We start from the raw sequence: 27886 nt of genomic DNA on the forward strand, positions 1-27886 counted from the left end.
TGATTGTTTTGTGCGCATGAAATTGAAGCTGTTTTTTGTATTTATTGCTTGATTTTACGAAAGACAAACTTCATGTTGGATACAATTAGTCAAAAACAATGGATGCCGATTGGAGGCACATTGAAAAAAAGTTGCTGGCGGCATCTGTTTGATGTTGTTTATAAAATGGTTCAACTTTGAAAAATGGGGTGAGTATTTATACAATGCAATGCAATTTTATCGTATATGACATAAAAGTAGTAAATATAAACTTCTTCACAAGTCTAATGTCTACTCTTTTCTCGTAAAACTGCTTGTGGCTGATTCCGCTGGTGCATGGTGAAGGAAAGGTCACAACATTTGATGCCGGAAGGCGGAAGTCAAAGGGAACTTTTTTGTTTACGATTTAAGACCATTTGGGGACGTCTTTGGCATGACTTGGCGGTGGAGATGTTGAAAATGATTGGGTGCGGAAGATGCCGGTGTACACAACAACAATCAGCATCAAAACAGGTAAATTGATGTTCTGCCACATACAAAAGTTTAGATTAAGACCATGATATAGATTTTTAGGCAGGGCCTCTAGCGTCAGCAGCGGAAATGGGTTTCCAAACGGGAAGATGCCCGAAGCTGGGGGACGATGGGTAGTCGTTCTTCAGAATAACCTTGTATATGCTCACCTTTCCAAAGATGTTCTTGTACCAGCTGGAGGCGGTCAGGCCGGACGGCAGTTCGAAGACGAGCTGGACAAACAAGGAGTCCTTGTCAAACTTCTGGTGGATCTATTTTGATTCATCTTGATGTTCCAGACAGCGAGGCGTAGGTTAGGACAAAGTTCGATGTTTTGAACAAGCTTCCGGACTTGTAAGGGGTCAACGAACGGACTCTACAACCTAGGAACTCGAACTCGCCAGCTTTTGTTACCAGAGTTGCGGAATCTAAGTTCTTCAGTGTTGGTCGTACTGGTTCTTGAAGGGAAAAAACTGCTCTGGCAGGGAAAGGAAAAGATAAACAAACGGGATGACAGCAAAAACACCGAAATCAAAAAAATGTTGCACGCTGTAGGAGAATTCGTAAAAATTCTGCACAAAAACGAATACACTTTATGGAGTGGTTGGTCATTAAACCAATCTAAACTCTTGATTTTTTCGACATCCTTACAAAAACGTGTAACTCAGTGCTATGGTTGGAGTCTTGGATAAAAAGGTTTGGCTACACTCTTACCAAAAAATATGATTTTCTGAGTTCAATACTTTTTCATACGAATTTTTCAGTGCAACCCATATAACCATTTCATATTGAACTCAGCAAATCATGATTTTTGGTTAGGGTGTAGAGACCGTTTGCCATCACATAAACACATCACATTTCGCGGGGACGATAAAATTTCACGGTTTGGTATTATCGTGATTCGTGATTCGGGATCGGACTGGGAATGTTTTTTTTTTGCTTCAAGTTTTGTGCACTTAATCACACGTGTCTTGAGATGGTCCCGACCGAAGAGAAGGCCGCCGCGGCCCTGAAAGTGGTCAAACATTGCAAAACCGGTGGTGACTAGAAGAAGAAGCGTGCGCTTCAGGAACGTGCTGTTAGCCGATGAAATGCGTCGTTTTACGAAGGGCAAGATCGCCGCCCGGAAGGCGCTTTACTCGCTGAAGATGGTCCGCACGAAGATGCCCAAGGTGGACATTACGGCGGTGAAGAAGATCGGCAGTGCGAAGAACGGTTGTGAGCATAAGATGCTGGTGAAGAAGAACAACAGCTATCTACCGACCAAGTCGCTGGTCCATAAGCGTTCCGGTAACCGTTGCTTCCGGAACCACAAGCGCAACAACCGCAATTGCAGCAGAAGTGTAAAGTGCCATCATGTTGGCCGGTTATCATAAGAGAAAGCGCATCGTCCTGCTGATGACCCTGAAGTCGGGTCTGCTGCTGGTGACCGGTCCTTTTGCCCTAAACAGCTGGTTGGTTCGTCGTGTCTCGCAGAACTACGTCATTGCGACCACGGCCCACGTCGATCTGCGCAAAGTCAATATCCCGAAGCACATTAAGGACGGTTACTTTCGCCGGGCACGCAAGAAAACCATCCACACCGAAAAGGACATTTTCAAAAGGTACGTGCCGTCGTAGCAGCGCAAGGCGGACCAAAAGACCGTCGACAAGGAGGTCCTGGAGGCCATCAAGGTACACCCAGAGGCCAGGGGGATCCGCCGGTATCTCAAGACGATGTATTCCCTGCCATCGTAAGTATATTTCCTAAATGTTAAGACTTCAAAGGATTATGCTAAAGTGTTTAATCTTTCCTTTTAGGTTATGTGCAGCACCAGTCTGAGAATTTCGCGGGTCAACGTAGACTTAGCAGCACAAACAACCCAAATGCTGAAGGAATGCTAAAGAAGACTCAACCCCAAAACTCATCATAAAGTAAGTACATTCCGTATTGCAAAAATCACCATATCAGATTTAATTTCCACTACAAAAATTAAATTTCTTTTATGTATTCAAATTTGCCCCGTTGAATCTAGATTTCGATTCTATTTTCAAACACTTTTTTGTATTGATAGATGAAAGTTATACTTTTGCGAATTGTTTGATGACCATTCTTGAGTATTAAAACATGTTTGTATAATGCTCAATTTTGATCAAAAAAGCAATGCTAAAGTATGCTTTCCAAATCAACGATCTACAAAAGCGTCTGAAAATTACATCGGATTCTAGATTCAGCGGGGCAAAAAAAAATTTCGATTGGGTAAATTTACGTTATTTTCATCGGAAATTTACACGATTGCGAAACATTTTTCTTAGGCACATTTACGTTGGATGAAACGTAAATTTCAAATGAAAATAATGTAAATTAGCATCTTTAATGACGTGCACTTTTGGTACATCATAAATGATGTAAATTTACCGGATTTTTTTTTTCTGTGTAGATTTTTTTAGTTGTATTTTTTATGAAATAAGGTAAATCAACAATACAATATCGAAAAAAGCTTACAAAAAAAAATTTTTTGCTAAAATTAATGGATTTTTTTATTTTGTGTAAAACTTTAATTCTTCTTTAAATTATTTTTATAGGTGGTTTAGACAATTTATTCTAGAATAGACTTAAACTTCGTCCTAACAAAAATTATGTTGATTTTGCAAAATAAACCTTACTGTTTACTAAAATTAGACATGAATATTTTTTAATTTATTTTAAAACTTTACGAAAATTAACCCATAGACTGTTGGATTTGCCGTGGCCAGTGTCTCTGTATAGCAAACTATTAATTTTATTCAAGAAATTCAATCGTTTAAACAAAAATGAAATTCGTTTTTATAATTATTTTTAGAAGGTCAAAAAGTTGAATCTGAGCGTTTGGAGGAATTTCCATGACTTTTTTTTACACTCATTTAAGTATCTTCGAAACCCTAAATGTACAGTTTACAAAATAATTTACAACAAAGTTTGACTATTTTTACAAACAGATTTTTGCAGGATTTGGTCCCTAAGTTTGAATAAGATGACAACAAGTTTCTTGGCTGCAAATCATTTTTTTTAAGTTTTATAAATTATTTAAAATACATATCATAATCATTCTTTTCATCTAAACCAACTTCTAAGATTTAAATATTTCGAGAACTTCCGTGCCCATTCATTGGAATTTTCTGCATTTTTTTCGCGGATTTTTTTTTAAATGGTATTTTGAGACTTTAAAAAACCATTTCTGATGAGCTTTAAAGGTGCGATGTAACCATGTCAAAACCAAGTTTGTTAACGATAAAATTATCGTGAACCGATAACGATAACGATTTTGAATGCATTTCACCTATTTCGCGAAATTTTGTACGAAGCTTCGTTTGATACTCATATTGCATATTTTGAAAATTTGAGTATTTTCAAAAAAAAGGTATATTGTGACTGTATTTTAAAAAAACTCTAATGAAGTGGAAAAGACTACAAAACCCATATTGCAAATTATAAAAAAATAGTACGTTAGTTAAGTACGGTATTTTGTGAACAATGTTGAGTATCTATACTTTGAAACTTTCTACATTTTCAGAAAATATATTCTTTGTGTATCGATTAACAATCTTGATCAAAACACTACTTGATTTCTTACAGTTTATTTTAAAAAATTTGGTAGTGCAATCAATTTTATGTAATTTTGCCATTATTTTGAAGAGTGCAAATTTTCGGAATTAAAATTTGTTTTTTAGGCAATTGAAAATTATAATTCAAATTTGTGTCGTCTCCATTCCCGTTCGAAATTTCATTAAAAAAAATTAGCGGGCAAACAAAATACTTAAATTGAAAAAAAAACGAAAAAACGTAAATAAAACTGAAAAATATATTTAATTTCATGTACGCAAATTTATAAAAAAAAAATATAGGTGAAAATCAGCGCATTAAAAAATTGCTCACAATGACCTCCAAAATAATAGAAAATAAACATTTTCGAAACAAAACTTTGGGCCAAAATAATAATAATTAGAAATATTAAAAAAAAAAATTATAAGGCTTAACTGAAACGAAACCAAAAATACACAAAAGAATAATAATTTGTTTACAAAATTTGTTGCAGTTTTGAGAAATGATAGGAATCTTGAATATTGTTTTTAGTTATAAAATCTCCAGGAACAAAGATTTTTTTTATAAACAATTGCGGTATGGATGAAACTTTATCTATCGTTTCCTTATGCTCGAATAAGCCATTTTGCATCTGTACAAAATTGATGGCTTTCCATACAGATGTTTTTTATTTGATAAATTTTTTTCTCGATTTAAATTCTTTGCAAAGCTATATAATAAGGTCAAATCAAAAATGTGAAAAAAAGGAAAATTGTAGGTATTTAATTTTCTAATGTTTTCGTAAAAATGAACACTTTTTTTAAATAAAAATAAAACTGACCGAAAAATGGTTTTAAATAAAATTGTTAAAAGAAATAAAAAAAATTAACCTTTACATTTTTTTTCGAGTGTTTTACGAAAACTTCAAAAAATCACCTATTATTCTAAAACGTTCATTGCCTAAATAAAAAGTCCGTCATTGAGCTCAAAAGTTTTTTTTTGGTCCACTTTGGCTGTTGAAAATATTTTTTCAAGGTATTTGTCCCCTTACCAAATCAGCTCGAAAAAATAGGGGGTATCAAATTTTGTTTTTCAACAAACATAAAAATTTCTACAGAAATTTAATTTAAAATGCATTGCCTTGCGTTTAAAATCAATAAAAGCATGTTTAGGTTTATTCAAAATCTTGGATTTTTTTTGTGAATTTTCGATGTACGCACAATTTTTTTTGTCAAATCTAACTTTTTTTAAATTAATAATTGTAAAACAACTGAACCGATGTAAAATGAATTTTGAAATATTTTTTTCATTCAATTAGCTTGTGATTAAAATTTACATATATTTTTTAAATTTTTGGTACAAATTCGATTTAAGTTTATTTAAAGTTTTTGCAAATGCACATTCAAAAAGTATCAGAAAACGCTTCACTAAAAGTGTTATTCTTTTTCCAATCTGTGGTCCAAATTGTCAAAAATTGATAAAAGGAATCAAAAACAGGACCATTTCCAATTGAAAATTAAAAAAAACGTTATACAATAGATTAAAAATAGTTTTCAATCTATTGTACAATTTTGGCAATAATCATTTTTTGCCCCCTGGTTTTTTAGATAAATTTTGAATCAAAAAATTGAAATAAAATGGCCTCATTATAGCACTCATCATAAAACAGAGAAATGTATTCCAACTTGTTTTCAGCTGATCAGACTTCCAATGATTTTTCGGGACGATTTTTAAAGACATAAACCTTCGCAATTCGCAATTTTCAGTGTAAGAACGGGCCTTGACCGATCTTATGCACTAGGTTCCCGACGAACACGCACTGCCCTTACACCTACATCTCACCCTTGCTCTGAGTCAGTACGAGCAGCACGCTAGAACACGCTTTGAGTGTTCGTGCCAGGCATGCACACCTTCTTTTCCGGTTACGCATTTTAACTCGGCCGGGGGTGGTACATTACGTAGGGTTTGATGTAAGTATAAGCGCCTAACCATTTATAGTGTGCCTATCAACTTTCATTAAAGCAAAAACTGTTTTATTTTAGTTTGAATTCAAAAACTTATTGTTATTTACTGTGTATTGTTTTCTCCTGAAATCTTCCCTATTGTTGAGTCTGTTTATCTGTTGCTATTTCTTCTGTCGCGGTGTTTTGTTACAATTTTTGGTCCTAAGCATGTTATAAAAGTTTACCAAAAATACAATAGTAATATTTGTGTTAATTCTTTGATCATTCCCAAAATTGAACAAGGGCTCGAACCTCATTTGTTTGAAGAAAAGGGTAAAGATTGAAAACAATGGAAAGTGAAAGAAATATACTATTTGAAGAATCAATAGTAAAAGAAAGATAGTAATTTATGAAGTAGATAAAGAAATTTACAATAGTTAATAAATAGAGGTAGCAAACAAGCTTAGATTGTATTAAGTGCAATTTATAGGGCAGATGAAAAATTATTCAAATGGATAAATAAAGATAAACAAAATTGACATCGCTGCCAAATTAAGGGAAAACAGACAGTTTGTTGCAGCAGCATAAATTGGTAAAAAAGAGTGGAAAAGCGTTGAGAAATAAGAGAATCAAATGATTAAAATCGAAATCAAATAGAGGATAGTAAACAGAAGCCACGTTAGGAAATCAGTGAAACAAAATAAACAGAAGATAGATGGTAGCTGAAAATGAAGAGAAGAGAAACCCCGTTGTGCGATGTTTCAGGTACATCCACAGCAGTTGACTCAACATACTGCGAATCAAAACAATACCGTCTACAATCACAAATTACTTCCCTTTCCCACATTGTCGCGCCCCTTTCTTTTAGCCGTCTCGACTCTGACCCGCGGTGGTTTACGATCCGTTTCCACAGGCCACCAGCTAGGTCATCATGAAAACCAAGCCAACGTGGAGGTAAGAAAATAGGACACTTGCAAGGAACCAAAGCTATACTGTCTTGATCAAAAATGATCTAACAGGACTACGGACGCAGTCAGTGACGCTCCTTCCAGGATGTTCCTCGCCTAAGCGTCAACTGAAATGGGAACATCAGCATCATTCGCCCTTGGCCTGCATTTTTAAAGACATAAACCTGGAAAAATATTAAAAACGGCCTAAAAAGTGAAATTAAAAATCGGGGTTTCATCGAGTGTCATAATTTCTTTGCTATAAATGAGAATGCTGCCGATTTTTTTTTTTTTAAATCGTTCAGAATTTTGTCCGCATTTTTTCATAGCATCAAAATCACGATTTATTCTAAAAGAGAAAAAAACCAACAATGTTTCCAAATAAAATGGATGGATGTTCTCTTTCCCAGCAGGTGAAACAAATAAATAAATACTGAAAATCTATTTGCAAACATGAAAGCACCATCCACCAAAAACGAAACAAAACAAATTGCTACATTTTATTCGGTTAAAAAACGCGAAAAAACGCATGATGCATTGCGTGTTTTTCATGCAATTTTTTTTTCTTCTCCTCTCCACGCCAAATTGGTGTTTCGGATCCTTTTTGATGATAAATAAATAATGGTCCTGCTGAGAGGCCGCTAAAATGGAATGCTGCCCAACAATGAGGGCTTTTTAATGCTTTCTTTTGTTTTTGCCTTTTTTCGGACAATTTTCCAACGGCGCGCGCCCAAGAGGGGCTCACGGAACTGTGAAGTGTTGTTGAAAATAAAGTTTAATTAATTATTATTTGCAAGGTGGAGTGCGTACCCCCTAATTGATGGAAGAGTTTATTATTTTTCTCTTTCAATAGAGATAAAAAAAAGAGATTCTGTTTTCGCCCGGGTTCGAACCGGGGACCTTCTGCGTGTGAAGCAGACGTGATAACCACTACACTACGAAAACCTTGATGACGAATAGACGCAAGCTCCAACACAGACACACACGCGGTGGTGTTTGGAGTGATTTCGTTGGTAGATGTGATGATTATGATTTTATTAGAGAAGGGGAGAACAAGAAAGATAGAAACCGAAGAAGGAGAGAATTCTTATTGGAAAGAAGCTAAAAATAGACTTCAGAAGTGTTGGTTGGTGGAACGATTGAGAGCGAGAGTTGGTCAAAGGAGGAAATCGAACAGCTCTTGGCACTGATTAGAACTGATTTTATGATGTTAAAATGAAGTAGATTATGCAACTAGTTGCAAAATGAAGATTTTTTAGCCTTGATACATTATTTAAAAAAAAACAAGAATATTCAAAAAAAAAACAAGAATATTATTTCTGTTATTTTCAAATTATTTTTTCCAATCAACTTTTCAGGACGTCCCGGAACCGACTACCCCATTCTGTCCGCCGTCCCGTACACCAACTTTTACTGCGACGAGCAGGACTATCCGGGCTTCTTCGCCGACATGGAAACGCGCTGTCAAGGTAAGCGCGCCAACGTTTCGGCCCACTTGCGCTCCTCCCCAGCCCCGCTAACCGCCATCTTTCTTTCTTCCAGGTTGGCACTACTGCGACATTGACGGCCGGCAGGCGACGTTCCTCTGCCCAAACGGGACGCAGTTTTCGCAGGCCGTGTTCGTGTGCGACTGGTGGTTCAACGTGCGCTGCGACCTGTCCCCGCGGCTGTACGCCATCAACGCCCGGCTGTACCAGCGGCCCAAGGTGAACCCGACGCGGAAGCATCGCGTCATCACCAAGCAGCTGGTGGAGGACATTTTCACCAAGTGAGAGGAGGAGGTCAAAGGTTCCTGCCGGCGGCCTTCACAGCTGTGGGGTTCGGTGTTTTATGAAATTTGTGCATTTTTAATGTTTTTTTTGTTCGTTTTTATCGAGATCGGAATGAATGGGATTCGAGTGCAAAAGTTGTAGACAAGTTCGGGACAAAAAGAGTTTGCCCCCTTTCTCCGCTGGACTTGCACGAGAAGGCGAAGGCAGAACTGTGTGTGTGTGCATTTCATAAAATTGTTTTAAATTAAATATTTCAAATGTGACTCCGACGACAAGTTTTCCCTTCCCACATCAGCCTAGAAAGCTTAAGGTTCGGCTAGGGAAGAGGCTGGAGAGGCGAGCAAAATTTAAATTTAAATTAAATCAAAGCAAATATACATTTTTCATACACCTTTCTTTGTACCGGGGTTCAAGTCTCCAAAATCCACCGGAGAAAACTGTAAATGAAACTAGTTTTGTGTTTGCCAAATTTTGGCGGACTTTGGCTCATCAAATTTCACATAAAAATTAGGAAATTTTGAGGTTGTATCAAAATTTGTTAGACTAAATAAAATTCGATTTTACAATTTTAAAATTCAAAAAAAAATCACGACACAATAAGCCAAAGGTCATCGCAAGAGCCAGAAATGAAAAGGGTTTCAAACTTTCTACGGGAATGTTTGAACAGCGACAAGTTCTTGCGACGATGGCTACAAAACTTTACCGTGCTAAAAACTTCCCAGTCTTGTTTCTATAGCGATACATACGCAAACACCGACACACACGACAAATGTAAATATATTAAAAGTGTTTACTCAAATACCATATATGAAGCTCGTGACGCAAAAGTGTAATTTATGCTTTGTAGTTTAAATCGTTTTTTAAACTCTTTGTGTAACTTTTTAAGCAATCGCAATCGAAATATACTCAAAACGTTAGTGGAACTTAACAATTGTTGTAAACGGAACCTTACAACGTTTAGTTTAGAGTGCGCGGAGAGACAAACAACTGTTCAAATGTGAGAGTGAGAAACGACATTTTTCTTTGTAAAACTATGCTCTAGTTAGGTTTAAAATGTGTGTAAAATATTTCCTTCGTTCTCCCAATAAAATATACGTTAAGAAACAAAATATAAATGTTTTTCATCAATTCCGAAATTTCCCTGAAAATGTCAACCAAAACAACACAAAAAAGAATCCAGGTGGGCTCGTCCGGGATTTGAACCCGGGACCTCTCGCACCCTAAGCGAAAATCATACCCCTAGACCAACGAGCCCGTTGAAGAATGGGACCAAAATAGCACCACTGGAGCGGCCCGGCTGGGCCAAAGTGTGCCACAAAATCAGAAGAGTAGTTCCCAGTCACTTTTGTCTGAGGGATGGTGAGAGATGAGAGCGCGAAAAAAGAAAGAGAGCATGCGCGCCACTCAGCAACCGCTGTAAAGCGGAAAAGCACGTGTGCGGGTTTGTTTTGATCGTGTTGCGACACGTTGACCCGGTGCTTGGCGGGTGGTGTGCATTGCGGCGTTTTTTGAACTTGGGGTTGGGCAATAAATCATCTCTGCGATTGAGCGTGACGTAAGCTAGTTAAAGGCGTAAGAAAATCTTACCTTCAAGCTTATGTTTCATAATTTACAACAAATTTCTTTAGCGATACATTTTGCTCGTTCAAACGTAAGGGGGTAAAAAGTTTGTCAGAAGTGGGATTCGAACCCACGCCTTCAGAGAAGACTACGACCTGAACGTAGCGCCTTAGACCACTCGGCCATCCTGACCCGTACCAGAAAATGCAACAGAAGTTGAATTGAAATAAACTGGTGTACATAAAGAGGTTGTTCCCTAAATTTAGGGGCAATAAATTTGAAATATGCATCAAAAACAAATTGTGAAACTACGACGAAGAATATTACTACTTATTTTAACAAAAATTTCCGTCTGGTTTTGAATGCAAACATTTTAACCATTTTTGGGTCAATAATTTTAAAAACTTATGTGAGTTTCTATTTTCTATAAAATTTTGTTTTTGATAGATTGAAATTTAGACATTTCTTGAAAATTTTACTTTAAAAAATTGAAAACATTTCCATTCACTTTAATTTTCAAATTCATTACATTGTTTTAGTTTCTATAACTACACAGAAAAAAAAATCATGGTAATATTGCATCTGGGAAGGGGTACATCTTTTATGTCAGAAAAAAGGTGTAATTTTACCTCTGGAAATGTGTAATTTTACCACTTTTCTGGTGTAATGTCACTTTTTCAGTCCAAATTGAGGTAAAATTACATCATTAAGCATAAGCATAAGCATAAGCATAGGTGCCCACCCGCAGTTGCTACTCCGTTATTGACCAGGACCTCCAGAAGTTACATCCACGAGCCGTGGAAGATGAGTGGGTGCTATCTTTCCTCGCTTCGCAACTTCTCAAAGGCCCCTATCATGCTGATCAATACCGGCGCCGGCCACGACCAGTGGTAGGGTCACGGGGAAGTGGATGGGAATGTTAGTCCGATACTTGAGTGATAGAGACCGCCCAATCGACTGCTTCTCCGACAAAGTATCACATGAGTTTTGAGGGGGTTAGTAGATGGGTATGAGGTCAGGATTCACGAGTGGCAGTGATGTGACCATGAGCATTTTGTTTATCGGTTGAAATTTTTAAATCTTGGGCAGCCGGCTGCGGAAAGATAAACTAGTGGTGATTTAGAAAGTTTTTTTAATCGAACGCGTGCCAACCGAGCATAAGTGCTATGGGCTGGACTTATCAGTATATTTTTACTGTTTCTACAATTTAGATAACGCGAGTAAATTTCAAATCTCCTCGCAGCACACAATACACGACAAAAACGCGAAACAAAAAGCACACGCAAAAAAAAAAATCACTTTTCACTCCGAATATTTTTTACGACCACGCGCTCCCTTTGTCAATTATGCACTCAAGGTAAAATGAGGTAAAATTACATCATTAAAGAGGTAATATTCAACCTTCCAAAATTAAAGCTTCCAAATTCACATTATTTTTTTCTGTGTATTTGTTTATAAAATTATAGCTGATCGTCAAATATGATCTCTTCTTTAAGGTATTTTTTAACCTCAAATTATAAAAAAAGGTGCAATTCCTCCATTTCCTTTTTAAAAAATGCAAATGAAAATTTATTTTTGTTCTATAAAAAATCCTCATTTGAATACCTCGAGATCTCGATCCAGACTGATTTGAAATTTAAAATTAGGACTGAAATTTTATAAAAAACTTGATGCCTACACATATTTTTTTTTGGTATTATTACATCGGGGATTGTGAACTAATTTTGTGCCAGGGAAATTGTGTAATATTACCTCAAATATGTAGTAAATTTACATCTTTTGATGTGTTTTCCTTTTCAACACAAATTGAGCTAAAATTTAATTTAAAAAGAGTTCTACCATACAATTTTCAAAATTGAATTCAATTTCCAAATTTTTATGTTTATCATGGAAAATTATTAAAAATATTTATATATTCAAATTTTTTTTAATTTAAATTTTAAAATTTGAGTTGCCTTACAAAACCTTAAACAGTTAAGTCAAATTAATCATTATGCATATTTTTGGTTATTGAATTAGACTTTATTTTGTTTCAAAATTTGACTTGATTGATTGAAATTTAGTCTAGTTGAAATTCGATTCAATCTTAATTCAAATATTTTTAAAATATATAATAGAAATCAATTTACAATGCAGATGGAATAAACAGAAAAAAATATGAGTAAAATTTTGTTTATTATTGATATCTTAATAAATAATATGAAGATTCTACTCAGTAAAAATAGTTTAATTCTGGAAGAATAAAATATGCAGAAAAAAGATGGTCATTTTCATCAGGGGATGGTGACAAATTTTGTGTCAAAAAAGTGTAAAATTACATCAGAATCTGATGAATTTTGCACATCAGTTTCTGGTGAATTTTTATCAGGTTCACTTTTTTTTACACATTTTTTATGTAAAATTACTCAAAAAAGAGGTAATATCTTACCAACCAAATTTTCAACTTTCCAAAATTACACTTTTTTCTGTATATTTTGAGGGTAAATTTTTGCAGATGTTATTTAATTTAAATTTATGCTAACTTAGAGAAAGGGGCATGTCACACATTTTTAGAGGTAATTTTACATCTTTTTCTGACAAAAATTCCTAAATGTCATATTTCCATGATTTTTTACCATGTACACAGTATAAAAATATACGAGTTGAAAACTTAAAGGTATTTTTTTCTTTTCATGTTAATTTACTCCCATAAATATGTGAAATTACATCAAAAAAAAAGAAAATTTCACTAATTTCTCACGTAAAATTTCGTGGAAGGAATACATTTAAAAATCATTTCGTTTATGATGTCAAATTACCTTAATTGAGAATGAAAATGGGAAATTACACAATTTTAGAGGTAATTTTACTCAATTTGTGAGATAGCATTACTCCTGGAAATGGGCACATCATTTCTGACACAAACATTCACGCAATATTTACTCATTACCAAATGTAATGTCATCTCAGAAAGATGTATACATATTTGTGTATTTTTATCTGTTTTTAAGATAATGTCAATTTTTCAACATAAATTGTGCTAATATTACTTAATTTAAGAAGCATTAAAGCTTCCAGATTTACACGATTTTTTCACATCGTATTACATGAAAAATATGTAAATATACAGTTTTCATCTCGCAGAATGTTTTAATCTATTTTTGTCTCTATTTTGTACTCTATTTACCTTCACCGTCAATTTGTATGAAAAAAATACAATTTTACATCAGAAACCTGTAAAATTTTCATGATTTTCGGCAAGATAAAATTCGCATCCTGATTTTACGTTTCTACACATTTATGTAGGTGATATTATTATTTTTAAAACCGACTCGTCGTTTTCAACTGATTTTAATATTTTGGAAATAAAAATAAGATTGTTAAGTCTTATAAGTTTAACCAAGTTTGAAATAAAAAAAAAACGCTTTTGCTGCTTAAGCTGTGTAAAATCCTTCCAACCTTTTTAAATATTGTTCAAATTTAAATAACATTCATTGGCTATTTTTTTCTTGGCTTTGGCTCTGCATTATTCAAATTCGTCAACCCCCTTTGCGTTGCATAAATTACTTTCGTGCACTGATTAAAATCTTCACCTTCATTAGACTAATTCACTATCCTTGTGGCGCGTGGAATCGGAAAATGGAATTTGTTCTTTTCCAGTTTTTTTTGCTTTTAAATGAGGAGTGTGGGGTTAAATGAATGGTTTAATAAGTTTTTTTGCCTAATTTATTAAAATTAGTTTTTGTAAAGTTATTTCATTATGCAAAATTTTCAAGTTTATTTTTTCTAATTGTTTTTTTTTGCCATTTAACCCCTCTTTCAATCTTATGCCACTGCACTAACGCCATTAGCATTAATTCCCACGCGATTTCGTTGCCCCTCTCAACCCTCCGGATGATTTTTTCTCCCCCCATTTCTTGACTAGCTCGAAGACTTTATCCTTTTCCGGTAAAATAATCTTGAGAAGTGCACTTTTCCATCAAACTCCCCTACCCCAACCCTAATTTCTTCTTTTTCTGATTGGGGATCTCAAATTTGATTTCCAAACACCTCTCGCTCTCTTTTTCCAATGACCAAAGAGAGAGAACGAGGGTGGTGGAAATTCAATTTAATTCCTGGGTTGGAAAAAGTGGACCTCCTGCTTCTAGATGTTCCAGATCGCCAGGGACAACAAGCTCAATTAAAGAAATCGACCAAATGCAATTCTGAACATGGATTGGATGCCGGTTTTTAGATTGTGAGCAAGAGGGGGTCGGGTCACACAGTCCCGGATTGGAAAAATATTATTTAAACATTTTCTTTTGCCCCTGGTCAATCGCCAAAGAAAGTGGGAATTTCTTCGTCTTCTTGAGGAGGACCTGGGCTGCTGCGAAAGAAAGTCCGATTTTGATTGAACAATAACACGCAATCGTTGGGGATTTGCACTTGGATGTTATTATTCGACTCTTAAGGATGTGATCGGAATTAAGTGTGCTGCCCGGATTTATTTTGAGACGTAATATTTTCCGTTCTCGATTTGATGGAAAGAGTTGGGCAGTCGCCTTGAGGGAATTTCTAGTCTTGAGGACATTGAGGAGCTGCCAAGGTGTTGGTCTGGTACTGGAAATCATGTTTTGCATTTAAGAAACTGGATTTTTCTTCAATTTCATTTCAATTTCAGTTCAATTTCAGTTTAATTTCAGTTCAATTTCAGTTCAATTTCTGTTCAATTTCTGTTCAATTTCAGTTCAATTTCTGTTCATATTCAGATCAGCTAAAAAAATAAAAAATAAACTTCAGTTCAATTTCAGCTCAATTTCATTTAAATTTCAGTTCAATTTCAGTTTAATTTCAGTTCAATTTCAGTTCAATTTCAGTTCAATTTCAGTTCAATTTCAGTTCAAATTCAGTTCAATTTCAGATCAGTTAAAAAAAATCAAAAATAAACTTCAGTTCAGTTTCAGGTCAATTTCAGCTCAATTTCATTTCAATTTCAGTTCAATTTCAGTTTTATTTCAGTTCAATTTCAGTTCAATTTCAGTTCAAATTCAGTTCAATTTCATTTCAATTTCAGTTCAATTTCAGTTTAATTTCAGTTCAATTTCAGTTCAATTTCAGTTCAAATTCAGTTCAATTTCAGTTCAATTTCAGTTCATTTTGAGTTCAATTTCAGTTCGATTTCAGTTCAACTTCAGTTCAATTTCAGTTCAATTTCAGTTTTACTTCAGTCCAGTTAAAAAATAAAATAAAAAAAAACTTTAGTTCAATTTCAGTTCAACTTCAGTTCAGTTAAAAAAAAAATAAAAAATAAACTTTAGTTCAATTTTAGGTTAACTTCAGTACAATTACAGTTCAGTTGAAAATAAAATTTAGTTCAATTTCAGTTCAGTTAAAAAAAATAAAAATAAAACTTAAGTTCAATTTCAGTTCAATTTCAGTTCAATTTCAGTTTAATTTCAGTTCAATTTCAGTTCAATTTCAGTTCAATTTCTGTTCAATTTCAGTTCAATTTCTGTTCATATTCAGATCAGCTTAAAAAAATAAAAAATAAACTTCAGTTCAATTTCAGCTCAATTTCATTTCAATTTCAGTTCAATTTCAGTTTAATTTCAGTTCAATTTCAGTTCAATTTCAGTTCAATTTCAGTTCAATTTCAGTTCAATTTCAGTTCAATTTCAGTTCAATTTCAGTTCAATTTCAGTTCAATTTCAGTTCAATTTCAGTTCAAATTCAGTTCAATTTCAGATCAGTTAAAAAAAATCAAAAATAAACTTCAGTTCAGTTTCAGGTCAATTTCAGCTCAATTTCATTTCAATTTCAGTTCAATTTCAGTATTATTTCAGTTCAATTTCAGTTCAATTTCAGTTCAATTTCAGTTCAAATTCAGTTCAATTTCATTTCAATTTCAGTTCAAATTCATATTAATTTCAGTTCAATTTCAGTTCAATTTCAGTTCAAATTCAGTTCAATTTCAGTTCAATTTCAGTTCAATTTCAGTTCAATTTCAGTTCAATTTCAGTTCAATTTCAGTTCAATTTCAGTTCAAATTCAGTTCAATTTCAGATCAGTTAAAAAAAATCAAAAATAAACTTCAGTTCAGTTTCAGGTCAACTTCAGTTCAGTTAAAAAAAAAATAAAAAATAAACTTTAGTTCAATTTTAGTTTAACTTCAGTACAATTACAGTTCAGTTGAAAATAAAATTTAGTTCAATTTCAGTTCAGTTAAAAAAAATAAAAATAAAACTTAAGTTCAATTTCAGTTCAATTTCAGTTCAATTAGAGTTCAATTTCAGTTCGATTTCAGTTCAACTTCAGTTCAACTTCAGTTCAATTTCAGTTCAATTGCAGTTTTACTTCAGTCCAGTTAAAAAAAATAAAAAAACTTTAGTTCAATTTCAGTTCAACTTCAGTTCAGTTAGAAAAAATAAAAAATAAAATTTAATTCAATTTCAGTTTAATTTCAGTACAATTTCAGTTCAGTTGAAAAATAAAATAATAAACGTTAGTTCAATTTCAGTTCAGTTAAAAAAATAAAAAATAAAACTTTAGTTCAATTTCAGATCAATTCCTGTTTAATTTCAGATCAATTTCAGTTCAATTTCAGTTCAATTTCAGTTCAATTTCAGTTCAATTTCAGTTGGATTTCAATTCAGTTAAAAAAAATAAAAAAAATAACTTCAGTTCAATTTCAGTTCAATTTCAATTCAATTTCAGTTCAAATTCAGTTTAATTTCAGTTCAATTTCAGTCCAATTTAAGTTCCTTTTCAGTTTAATTTCAGTTCAATTTCAGTACAATTTCAGTTCAATTTCAATTCAGTTAAAAAAAATTAAAATAAACTTTAGTTCAATTTCAGTTCAATTTCAGCTCAATTTCAGTTCAAATTCAGTTTAATTTCAGTTCAATTTCAGTTCAGTTAAAAAAAAATAAACGTTAGTTTAATTTCAGTTCAGTTCAATTTCAGCTCAATTTCAATTCAATTTCTGTTCAAATTCAGTTTAATTTCAGTACAAATTCAGCCCATTTTTAGTTCAATTCAATTTCAGCATAATTTCAGTTTAATTTTAGTTTAATTTCAGTCTATTTTAAATCAATTTCAAATCAATTTGATTTCAATTTAATTTTAATTTCAGTTAAATTGCAGTGTCAAGTTAATTTCAGTTTATTTTCAGTTCTATGTCAGTTTCATTTGAGTTCAAGAAAACATACAGAAAAAGACCACATTAACGACCGCGAGACAAGACAGTGAGCAAGAGAGCAACTCTCTTCTTCCATTTTCTCTCGATTTTCCCGATTCTCTCTCTAGAAAACTGTGGGAAAACAGGAGAGAGAGTTGCTCTCTTGCTCAAAACGGGAGAGTTTGAAGAAAAGAGAGTTGCTCTCTTGCTCAAAACAGGAGAGTTTGGAGAAAAGAGAGTTGCTCTCTTGCTCACTGTCTTGCAGTGTTAAACTGTCAAAATTTCAACCTTAAACATCTTTTCAGCTTGATTTTAACTACCCCTTCCTTCACAAGTCCAACCCCCTGATTAAAACCTCATTTGAATGCGATAATGACAGCTGATTGCATCCTTTTATCCCGCGAGAGAACAAAAATCCAACTCTCAACAAAACACAAAAAAAATCGCCTCGTTGATTGCAAAACTCGCGACTTTTCTCATGATGCTCTCTGTGACAGGTGTGGTTGGACCCCCTCGAGGGTTTTGATTATATTATTGTTGCAGCTTCCCGCGCCCCTGGTATCACTCTGCACTCGAAAGAGAAGTTAATTAGAAAAGTTCTTCGTTGCGCGTGGCCGGAACATATTCATTTCCACGTTTGTCAACAGGTTCTCTCGTGAAACGGGAAACGTGGAGCACAGTTGAGAGAAAGTTTTGTTTTTATTTTTAAAACGAGTCTTTTTTTTTTGTTTCTGCAACAGGTGTGAAATTCTGTTGAAAGACAAAGTTTTCGAAAACAAAAAAAAATCTTTTTTGTTCAGAAAGCGTCATAAAACTAACGTGACATTTTATATCAGTGCACACTTGTTTTGAGATAAGTATAATTACGTTTTCTGTCCAGAATACGTATGTGACAAGACAAGTGGAACGAGACTTCGGCTGGCAACGAGATTCGCGGTTTTTCCGCGTCCCACTGGGACCGGAAGGAGGCCCCGGAACTCATCGTGCACTCTGTAATGAGATGATGATTCGCGAAAATGACTTCCGGAGAAGTTTGGCATCATTGGCAAGTGGTGCCAGTAGCAATAATTTTTGTCGGCTTAAATTTGAAATTTAGGCGAAAATACATTTTTTTTTCTTCAAAATCATCAAAAGATAAGCCTTTCATTATAGTGAAAAAAAAACGGTTTCGAACAAAAAAAAGAAAATCGTTTTCAACCGAATCAAAAGAGAGAGCTGAAAATTAATCTATTTCAATAAATGTGCAATCAAATGCAGAGATTTTCCGCAGAGTTTTTCCCCCTCTTTCGCAAAGTCTCTTTCAGTTTAGTCTGCGAGCGGTGACCACTTTTCCGCGAACAAAAACATAAAGTGGCCTGCACGTGGGCAAGGTGAAAAGGTGAGCTTTTTTTAGCGGAGGATTATGAATGTTGCGTGTGTGATGAAAAGAGAGCGATTTGCGATGGGATTGAGGAAAAAATATGGAAAGGAACTGAAAGAATGAAATTCTACAGATTTGTCATTTTTGTTTGAAGATGTACAAATTTTAAAATACGCAATTAATTTTATTTTTTTCTAATTTTTGGTAATTTGGGTAATTTTTATCAATTTTGTCATTTAGGTAATTTAGGTCATTTAGGTCATTTAGGTATTTTTTGTCAATTTTGACAATTTTGACAATTTTATCAATTTTGACAATTTTGACAATTTTAACAATTTTGACAATTTTGACAATTTTGACAATTTTGACAATTTTGACAATTTTGACAATTTTGACAATTTTGACAATTTTTTCAATTTTGACAATTTTGACAATTTGGACAATTTTGACAATTTTGACAATATTGACAATTTTGACAACTTTGACAATTTTGACAATTTTGACAATTTTGACGAATCTATGACATTTCCCCGAAACCCATATTACCGAAGGGACATTTCCCCGAATGCCACTTCCCCGAAAAGACACTTCCCCTAATAGTCATTTCCCCGAATTCCATTTACCCGAATTTCCCATTTCCCCTAATCGTCCACATCCCCGAAAGTCATTTTCCCGAATAGGTCACAATCCCGAATGCCACTTACCCGATTAGTCATATCCCTGAATAGTCATTTCCCTGAATGCCATTTCCCCGAACGCGGTCAAGCGGAAATGCCCGGTGCCCCGGAGCGCGCGCGCTCCTGGGCACCGGGCATTTTCGCTTGACCGCGTTCGGGGAAATAGCATTTTATAAGAAAAAAAAATGATGGCAATTTTTATCACATCAAACCACATATAATATTTCTTGAAAGGTTCGTATTGACCTTGAATGATCAACTTTCACTCAGAACAGACGTAGCATTTTAGGGGGAGAGAGTGTTGAAAGGATTGGTACTATTCATTCATATACAATGAATATTGTTACAGACTTTTTGTTATATATTCTCAAACCAAATACTTTTTACTTATAGACATGATAATAATAATGCAATAGAAGTTTTGTTATTTTTTATGATTCAGAAAACAAACCGTGCGATTTTCGTAGTACAGAACCCCGTTCACACTGATCATTTTATTCACATTGCTAGTTTTGGATTTGGCGAAAAATATAATCAACAAAAACTTTAAATAAAATTTGTACCAGCCTGAACCTATTTGTTTGATTTTTGGGTTCTTGAACACACAACAACTCGATTATCCGAAGGCCTCGGAAAAATTTCACTTCGGATAATCGAACTTCGGATAATAAAAACTTCGGAAAATCGAGGCTTCGGATAATCGAGTCTGGACTGTAATTGGGTCCTAAAATTAAGCTGATATTAGTGTTCACAATGATAAAGCTTATTTTTAAAGTTCAATGACCCTTTTAACGACCGCAAAGGATTTAACATGGATTTTTAATTCAATTTTTACAAATTCACTTCCCGGTCCTTCTTGGCAGAAAAGCTCCTACTTGACAGATCGTTCCAAGGGGACCATAGTTGATCCATCAAAAAAATGTTGTCTTGCTAATAACTTTTTTTTTTGCATGAATAAAAAAACGTCATCAGAAATGGTTTTTAATCGTGTTTCTTACCGTTCTTAAAAAAAATTGACAAAGGGCTTTACTACCCAATTTACAACATTTAATCAACAGAATACCCGAAAAAGCTGTTTGTTCGGTAAAATTGAGAGAGAAAATAACTGTTAGTCATGGAAAAATGCTTTAGCGAAAATAAAGATTAGGGAATATGAAAATTCGGGAAAATTTAAATTTAAATAAACGGCAATCAGCGTAAGTGTCACATCGGGGAAATGGCATTCGGGGATATAGCCGATTAGGGGAAATGGCATTCGGGGATATAGCCGATTAGGGGAAATGATATTCGGGGAAATGGCATTCGGGGATGTGGCTGATTAGGGGAAGTGGTATTCGGGGATGTGGCCAATTAGGGGAAATGATTTTCGGGGAAATGGCATTCGGGGAAATGTCATTCGGGGAAATGAGCTAGACCCAATTTTGACAATTTTGACAATTTTGACAATTTTGACAATTTTGACAATTTTGACAATTTTGACAATTTTGACAATTTTGACAATTTTGACAATTTTGACAATTTTGACAATTTTGACAATTTTGACAATTTTGACAACTTTGACAACTTTGACAACTTTGACAACTTTGACAATTTTGACAATTTTGACAATTTTGACAATTTTGACAATTTTGACAATTTTGACAATTTTGACAATTTTGACAATTTTGACAATTTTGACAATTTTGACAATTTTGACAATTTTGACAATTTTGACAATTTTGACAATTTTGACAATTTTGACAATTTTGACAATTTTGACAATTTTGACAATTTTGACAATTTTGACAATTTTGACAATTTTGACAATTTTGACAATTTTGACAATTTTGACAATTTTGACAATTTTGACAATTTTGACAATTTTGACAATTTTGACAATTTTGACAATTTTGACAATTTTGACAATTTTGACAATTTTGACAATTTTGACAATTTTGACAATTTTGACAATTTTGACAATTTTGACAATTTTGACAATTTTGACAATTTTGACAATTTTGACAATTTTGACAATTTTGACAATTTTGACAATTTTGACAATTTTGACAATTTTGACAATTTCGACAATTTTGACAATTTTGACAATTTTGACAATTTTGACAATTTTGACAATTTTGACAATTTTGACAATTTTGACAATTTTGACAATTTTGACAATTTTGACAATTTTGACAATTTTGACAATTTTGACAATTTTGACAATTTTGACAATTTTGACAATTTTGACAATTTTGACAATTTTGACAATTTTGACAATTTTGACAATTTTGACAATTTTGACAATTTTGACAATTTTGACAATTTTGACAATTTTGACAATTTTGACAATTTTGACAATTTTGACAATTTTGACAATTTTGACGATTTTGACAATTTTGACAATTTTGACAATTTTGACAATTTTGACAATTTTGACAACTTTGACAACTTTGACAATTTTGACAATTTTGACAATTTTGACAATTTTGACAATTTTGACAATTTTGACAATTTTGACAATTTTGACAATTTTGACAATTTTGACAATTTTGACAATTTTGACAATTTTGACAATTTTGACAATTTTGACAATTTTGACAATATTGACAATTTTGACAATTTTGACAATTTTGACAATTTTGACAATTTTGACAATTTTGACAATTTTGACAATTTTGACAATTTTGACAATTTTGACAATTTTGACAATTTTGACAATTTTGACAATTTTGACAACTTTGACAACTTTGACAACTTTGACAACTTTGACAATTTTGACAATTTTGACAATTTTGACAATTTTGACAATTTTGACAATTTTGACAATTTTGACAATTTTGACAATTTTGACAATTTTGACAATTTTGACAATTTTGACAATTTTGACAATTTTGACAATTTTGACAATTTTGACAATTTTGACAATTTTGACAATTTTGACAATTTTGACAATTTTGACAATTTTGACAATTTTGACAATTTTGACAATTTTGACAATTTTGACAATTTTGACAATTTTGACAATTTTGACAATTTTGACAATTTTGACAATTTTGACAATTTTGACAATTTTGACAATTTTGACAATTTTGACAATTTTGACAATTTTGACAATTTTGACAATTTTGACAATTTTGACAATTTTGACAATTTTGACAATTTTGACAATTTTGACAATTTCGACAATTTTGACAATTTTGACAATTTTGACAATTTTGACAATTTTGACAATTTTGACAATTTTGACAATTTTGACAATTTTGACAATTTTGACAATTTTGACAATTTTGACAATTTTGACAATTTTGACAATTTTGACAATTTTGACAATTTTGACAATTTTGACAATTTTGACAATTTTGACAATTTTGACAATTTTGACAATTTTGACAATTTTGACAATTTTGACAATTTTGACAATTTTGACAATTTTGACAATTTTGACAATTTTGACAATTTTGACAATTTTGACAATTTTGACAATTTTGACAATTTTGACAATTTTGACAATTTTGACAATTTTGACAATTTTGACAATTTTGACAATTTTGACAATTTTGACAATTTTGACAATTTTGACAATTTTGACAATTTTGACAATTTTGACAATTTTGACGATTTTGACAATTTTGACAATTTTGACAATTTTGACAATTTTGACAATTTTGACAACTTTGACAACTTTGACAATTTTGACAATTTTGACAATTTTGACAATTTTGACAATTTTGACAATTTTGACAATTTTGACAATTTTGACAATTTTGACAATATTGACAATTTTGACAATTTTGACAATTTTGACAATTTTGACAATTTTGACAATTTTGACAATATTGACAATTTTGACAATTTTGACAATTTTGACAATTTTGACAATTTTGACAATTTTGACAATTTTGACAATTTTGACAATTTTGACAATTTTGACAATTTTGACAATTTTGACAATTTTGACAATTTTGACAATTTTGACAATTTTGACAATTTTGACAATTTTGACAATTTTGACAATTTTGACAATTTTGACAATTTTGACAATTTTGACAATTTTGACAATTTTGACAATTTCGACAATTTTGACAATTTTGACAATTTTGACAATTTCGACAATTTTGACAATTTTGACAATTTTGACAATTTTGACAATTTTGACAATTTTGACAATTTTGACAATTTTGACAATTTTGACAATTTTGACAATTTTGACAATTTTGACAATTTTGACAATTTTGACAATTTTGACAATTTTGACAATTTTGACAATTTTGACAATTTTGACAATTTTGACAATTTTGACAATTTTGACAATTTTGACAATTTTGACAATTTTGACAATTTTGACAATTTTGACAATTTTGACAATTTTGACAATTTTGACAATTTTGACAATTTTGACAATTTTGACAATTTTGACAATTTTGACAATTTTGACAATTTTGACAATTTTGACAATTTTGACAATTTTGACAATTTTGACAATTTTGACAATTTTGACAATTTTGACAATTTTGACAATTTTGACAATTTTGACAATTTTGACAATTTTGACAATTTTGACAATTTTGACAATTTTGACAATTTTGACAATTTTGACAATTTTGACAATTTTGACAATTTTGATAATTTTGACAATTTTGACAATTTTGACAATTTTGACAATTTTGACAATTTTGACAATTTTGACAATTTTGACAATTTTGACAATTTTGACAATTTTGACAATTTTGACAATTTTGACAATTTTGACAATTTTGACAATTTTGACAATTTTGACAATTTTGACAATTTTGACAATTTTGACAATTTTGACAATTTTGACAATTTTGACAATTTTGACAATTTTGACAATTTTGACAATTTTGACAATTTTGACAATTTTGACAATTTTGACAATTTTGACAATTTTGACAATTTTGACAATTTTGACAATTTTGACAATTTTGACAATTTTGACAATTTTGACAATTTTGACAATTTTGACAATTTTGACAATTTTGACAATTTTGACACTTTTGACACTTTTGACACTTTTTGACAATTTTGACAATTTTGACAATTTTGTCATTTTTGTAATTTATGCGTTTTCTTAAAACTGGACATTTCCGTCATCATAATTTTCTCCTGCAAAGAAAACGAAAAAAAAACCGTGACGACTGTTGCTGACCATAAACATAAATTGTTGCTTGGGAGTTAAAAGTCGCGTTTTTTCCTCACTAGTATGTGGTCAACGTGGAAAATCCACACAGAATCAAACCACGAAAAAAAACATCCTTTTCCGACCGCGACTTATAATGAGTCCAATTAATGCCGGGAAAACCACGACGCGGTCATAAAAAGGCGGCGGTTCTTTTGATCAAACTTGCAGATCAATCCGGTGCCGGTGACGTTTGTCGCATTTGCAATTTTAGGTGAAAAGGATCAAGAAACCATCAATTTGCTCGAAAACTGTTTGGAAAATCCGCACAGAGAAACCAATCCCAATCAGAGAGCTGTTGCGACGAAACACACGCAGGCAAAAGTTCAATCAAATCTGGCCAAACAAAAGGAAAAACTTGCTTGGAAAGTTCCAACTCTGGAGTTTGGGGAAAGCCTCAAGCCTCAAAACTAACATTCGTCTTTCGGGGGGAGTCCAGCAGCGTCTGCAAAGGGAGAGAAAGATCTCTGCCAAAGTGCCACCGCCAATTAGAAATCAATGATTTGAAAATAATACCAACTTTGGCAGGATTTTGAGGGGGGGTGGGGGGTTTGGAAGAGTTTTTGGAGTATTCTTGGTTTTGGGGTTTGAGACTGGTTGGGAAATGGGTTTAATTAAATGTATTGTAAATCTCAGACAAATTTAATTCTAAAATTATGTAATAAAATCTCATTTAACCCTAACCCTAACCCTAACCCTAACCCTAACCCTAACCCTAACCCTAACCCTAACCCTAACCCTAACCCTAACCCTAACCCTAACCCTCCCTAACCCTAACCCTAACCCTAACCCTAACCCTAACCCTAACCCTAACCCTAACCCTAACCCTAACCCTAACCCTAACCCTAACCCTAACCCTAACCCTAACCCTAACCCTAACCCTAACCCTAACCCTAACCCTAATCCTAACCCTAACCCTAACCCTAACCCTAACCCTAACCCTAACTCTAACCTAACCTAACCTAGGTTAAAAAATGAAATCTTCAAATTTCAAAATTTCGATCCCATTTTACCCCAATTCCTCCAAATATCCCAAGCACAAATCAAAGTCCAAACCGACCAGCCTGCAGTGGTTTCTTCCCATCATCACAACACTGACAGCGATTGCAGCAGCAGTATCCTTGGCCAACCCCTGTGGCCTTTGGAAATCGAAAATTTCCTCCACCAGAGGGGCAACCCCTCGAATCACAGCCGAGTGGCCAAACCCAACAAAGAGGGGGAAACCCAAAACGTTAAACTTTCACCCCGAAACCAACGCAATACTCTACCCAATTTACCCCAGCTAGCCTCGCCTTCTTCCCCGGAAAACATTCACATCATAAACAATCACAACCAGTCGGGGGGAAACTGTGCGAACTTTGACAGCGGCAGCCCCGAAGCCAAGGACGACGATGGAAAAGGATCGGATCTCCTGCCGGAACAAGTTTTGGGGGGTTTCGAGGAGCCTTGGTGAAGAAGGTGGAATCTGGTACACAAAATTGCAAAAAAAAAAAAAAAATAATCAGTCTTGAAAAAAGAGTGTAGCGTCTTAATTCTAGATCTATGATTCACTAAATTCAAACCAATGCATCGATAACGCACTCCGTCGTCGCAGCGACAATAACTCGCGCAAGCGTCCAAACTTCGACTTGGCGACTTGTCGACTCGCAAGATTCCCTTCCTTCCTACAAGTTCCTCCTTTAGGGTGGTTTCGTGAATAGTTTTGGCACTTTCAACGCTAGATGGTATGAGAAGCAACTTCTAAGCCACAAATATGCCAACTCTATGCTCTGGTCTGACTCAGTTCAGATGAGATGGCAAGTCAACGGTCAGACACACTCTTGCCATATCGGGAAATTTTTGGGGAAAAGGATCGGTTTTTTTTCTCGTTTTGTTTTCACGTGCGTTGTTTTCTTTTTGGACGGATCGGTTTGTGGGGATTTCTAGGGATGTATGTGCACTTTTGCCCCGTTTGAAATTTAGAACAGAAAGGATTAGAACGTGGCAGCAGCTGCCACGGAAGCTCGATGGTATTGATGGACTGTGAGAGGGGGGGGAGGGGGGGGGGTGAGTTTACAGGATTTTTGGACGGGAGAGAGAGGGGAACACAGTTGGAGTCAACGAAATTTTGAAATAGAAATATCCATTTTAGAGTATTTTTAATGTTGAAGTATTTATTCTTTGATATATGAATATGAGTTTTTAAAAGAAATTTCAAATTTAATAATTTAAAAAAATGATCTAAAAAAACTCAAGATCTGAAAATTTCACAAATCTTTATTTTTTTAGCATTGAAATCGAGTTTTTTCAATATTTCATCATTGCCATTTTGGTCGCTATCTGGGATTTCAAAATTCTAAATCACTTTAGAGTAGTTTAAGAGTCATACTAAAGCTCAATCAAATAAGACAACAACAAAAAACCAATAAGACAACGAAAAAAAAAATTTTTTTTGTTCGATAATCCGGAGTGAAATTTTGCCAAGGCCTTTCTAATCTCCAAATCTTATTTTTATAAATCATATTACGAAGAAGGATTAATCTCAGTGAATTATTCTATATAAAAATTAAATACAATAATAAAAACTCCTGAGCTTGAAAATTTGTGGATTTGAAGATTGTAAAATTAACAGAATGTTATGATTTGTAGATTTGAGATTTTAATGATTTGAAGAAATGAAGATTTGAAAATTCTACTTTTTTTTTGCATTAAAGACTAAGGTCCTGATTTTCGTCTCAAAGATCAGAAATCACTCACTCATCGCCACCCGACACACAAACGAATATGTTCAGAGAGGAAAGAACCTAGCAAAATACCAGCGCGGCGCTCACTTGGCCGGCACTTCCACAGTTTGCCGTAAATTTGTATTTGATAAGGTGGAAATTGCTGTCAAATGTGTCTTTGATGTTTCGTTATCAACAAAATTGCAAAACATGTTTGATAACATTGATTTGAAGCAGAATAATAAATTATCAAAACAAAGCCGATCGCATACTGTTTCGAGTCAGCTTTGAGCGACATAGTGCAATCGGTCTCTCTGAGCCATTCGCTAGACTACCCGATTGGAGTGAGAGCGAGAGCAAAGAGAGAGAGAGGGTATTCAAAAGCGATTGGTGTGAAGTTTTTAATCGCGTTCGATTTGTGATCGCGAGTGAATTAGTCTTTTTGGAGCAATCAAAACCCTTGATTAAAAATATCAGGAAATATTAGTTTTTTTTTTAATTAAAATTTTAGTCACAATTTTTGTTTTCCCCTTTGATTTTCTGTGCAAATTTCGAAAAGACAAAAACTTAAAAAAATATATTTG

The 27886-nt window shown here is 33.4% G+C and overlaps 3 protein-coding genes, 3 non-coding genes and 1 pseudogene across 8 annotated transcripts in view; 2 read left to right on the plus strand and 5 right to left on the minus strand.

The window, feature by feature from the left end:
- The window catches only part of LOC120415616 (uncharacterized), an 82003-nt gene extending 72209 nt beyond the window's left edge, over window positions 1–9794 (plus strand). For all 3 annotated transcript variants that reach the window (XM_039577211.2, XM_052706603.1, XM_039577212.2), the window contains exons 4-5: window positions 8279–8389; window positions 8463–9794. In XM_039577211.2, coding sequence (XP_039433145.1) covers window positions 8279–8389; window positions 8463–8692 — 341 coding nt within the window. In that variant the 3' untranslated portion in view covers window positions 8693–9794. The remainder of the gene's footprint in view (window positions 1–8278; window positions 8390–8462) is intronic.
- The window catches only part of LOC120415614 (uncharacterized), a 349245-nt gene that overhangs the window by 98792 nt on the left and 222567 nt on the right, over window positions 1–27886 (minus strand). The gene's annotated exons all lie outside the window — the stretch shown is intronic.
- Window positions 1–27886, minus strand: part of LOC120415618 (uncharacterized) — a 296505-nt gene that overhangs the window by 92012 nt on the left and 176607 nt on the right. The window lies entirely within an intron of this gene.
- LOC128092554 (60S ribosomal protein L6-like) lies at window positions 622–2912 on the plus strand (annotated as a pseudogene).
- On the minus strand, window positions 7793–7865 carry Trnav-cac (transfer RNA valine (anticodon CAC)). Its single transcript has one exon. It is a non-coding gene; the product is annotated as a tRNA-Val (tRNA).
- Trnap-agg (transfer RNA proline (anticodon AGG)) lies at window positions 9875–9946 on the minus strand. Its single transcript has one exon. It is a non-coding gene; the product is annotated as a tRNA-Pro (tRNA).
- Trnal-cag (transfer RNA leucine (anticodon CAG)) lies at window positions 10362–10444 on the minus strand. Its single transcript has one exon. It is a non-coding gene; the product is annotated as a tRNA-Leu (tRNA).

This window comes from Culex pipiens, chromosome 1 (assembly GCF_016801865.2).
Source record: "Culex pipiens pallens isolate TS chromosome 1, TS_CPP_V2, whole genome shotgun sequence".
NCBI lineage: Eukaryota > Metazoa > Arthropoda > Insecta > Diptera > Culicidae > Culex > Culex pipiens.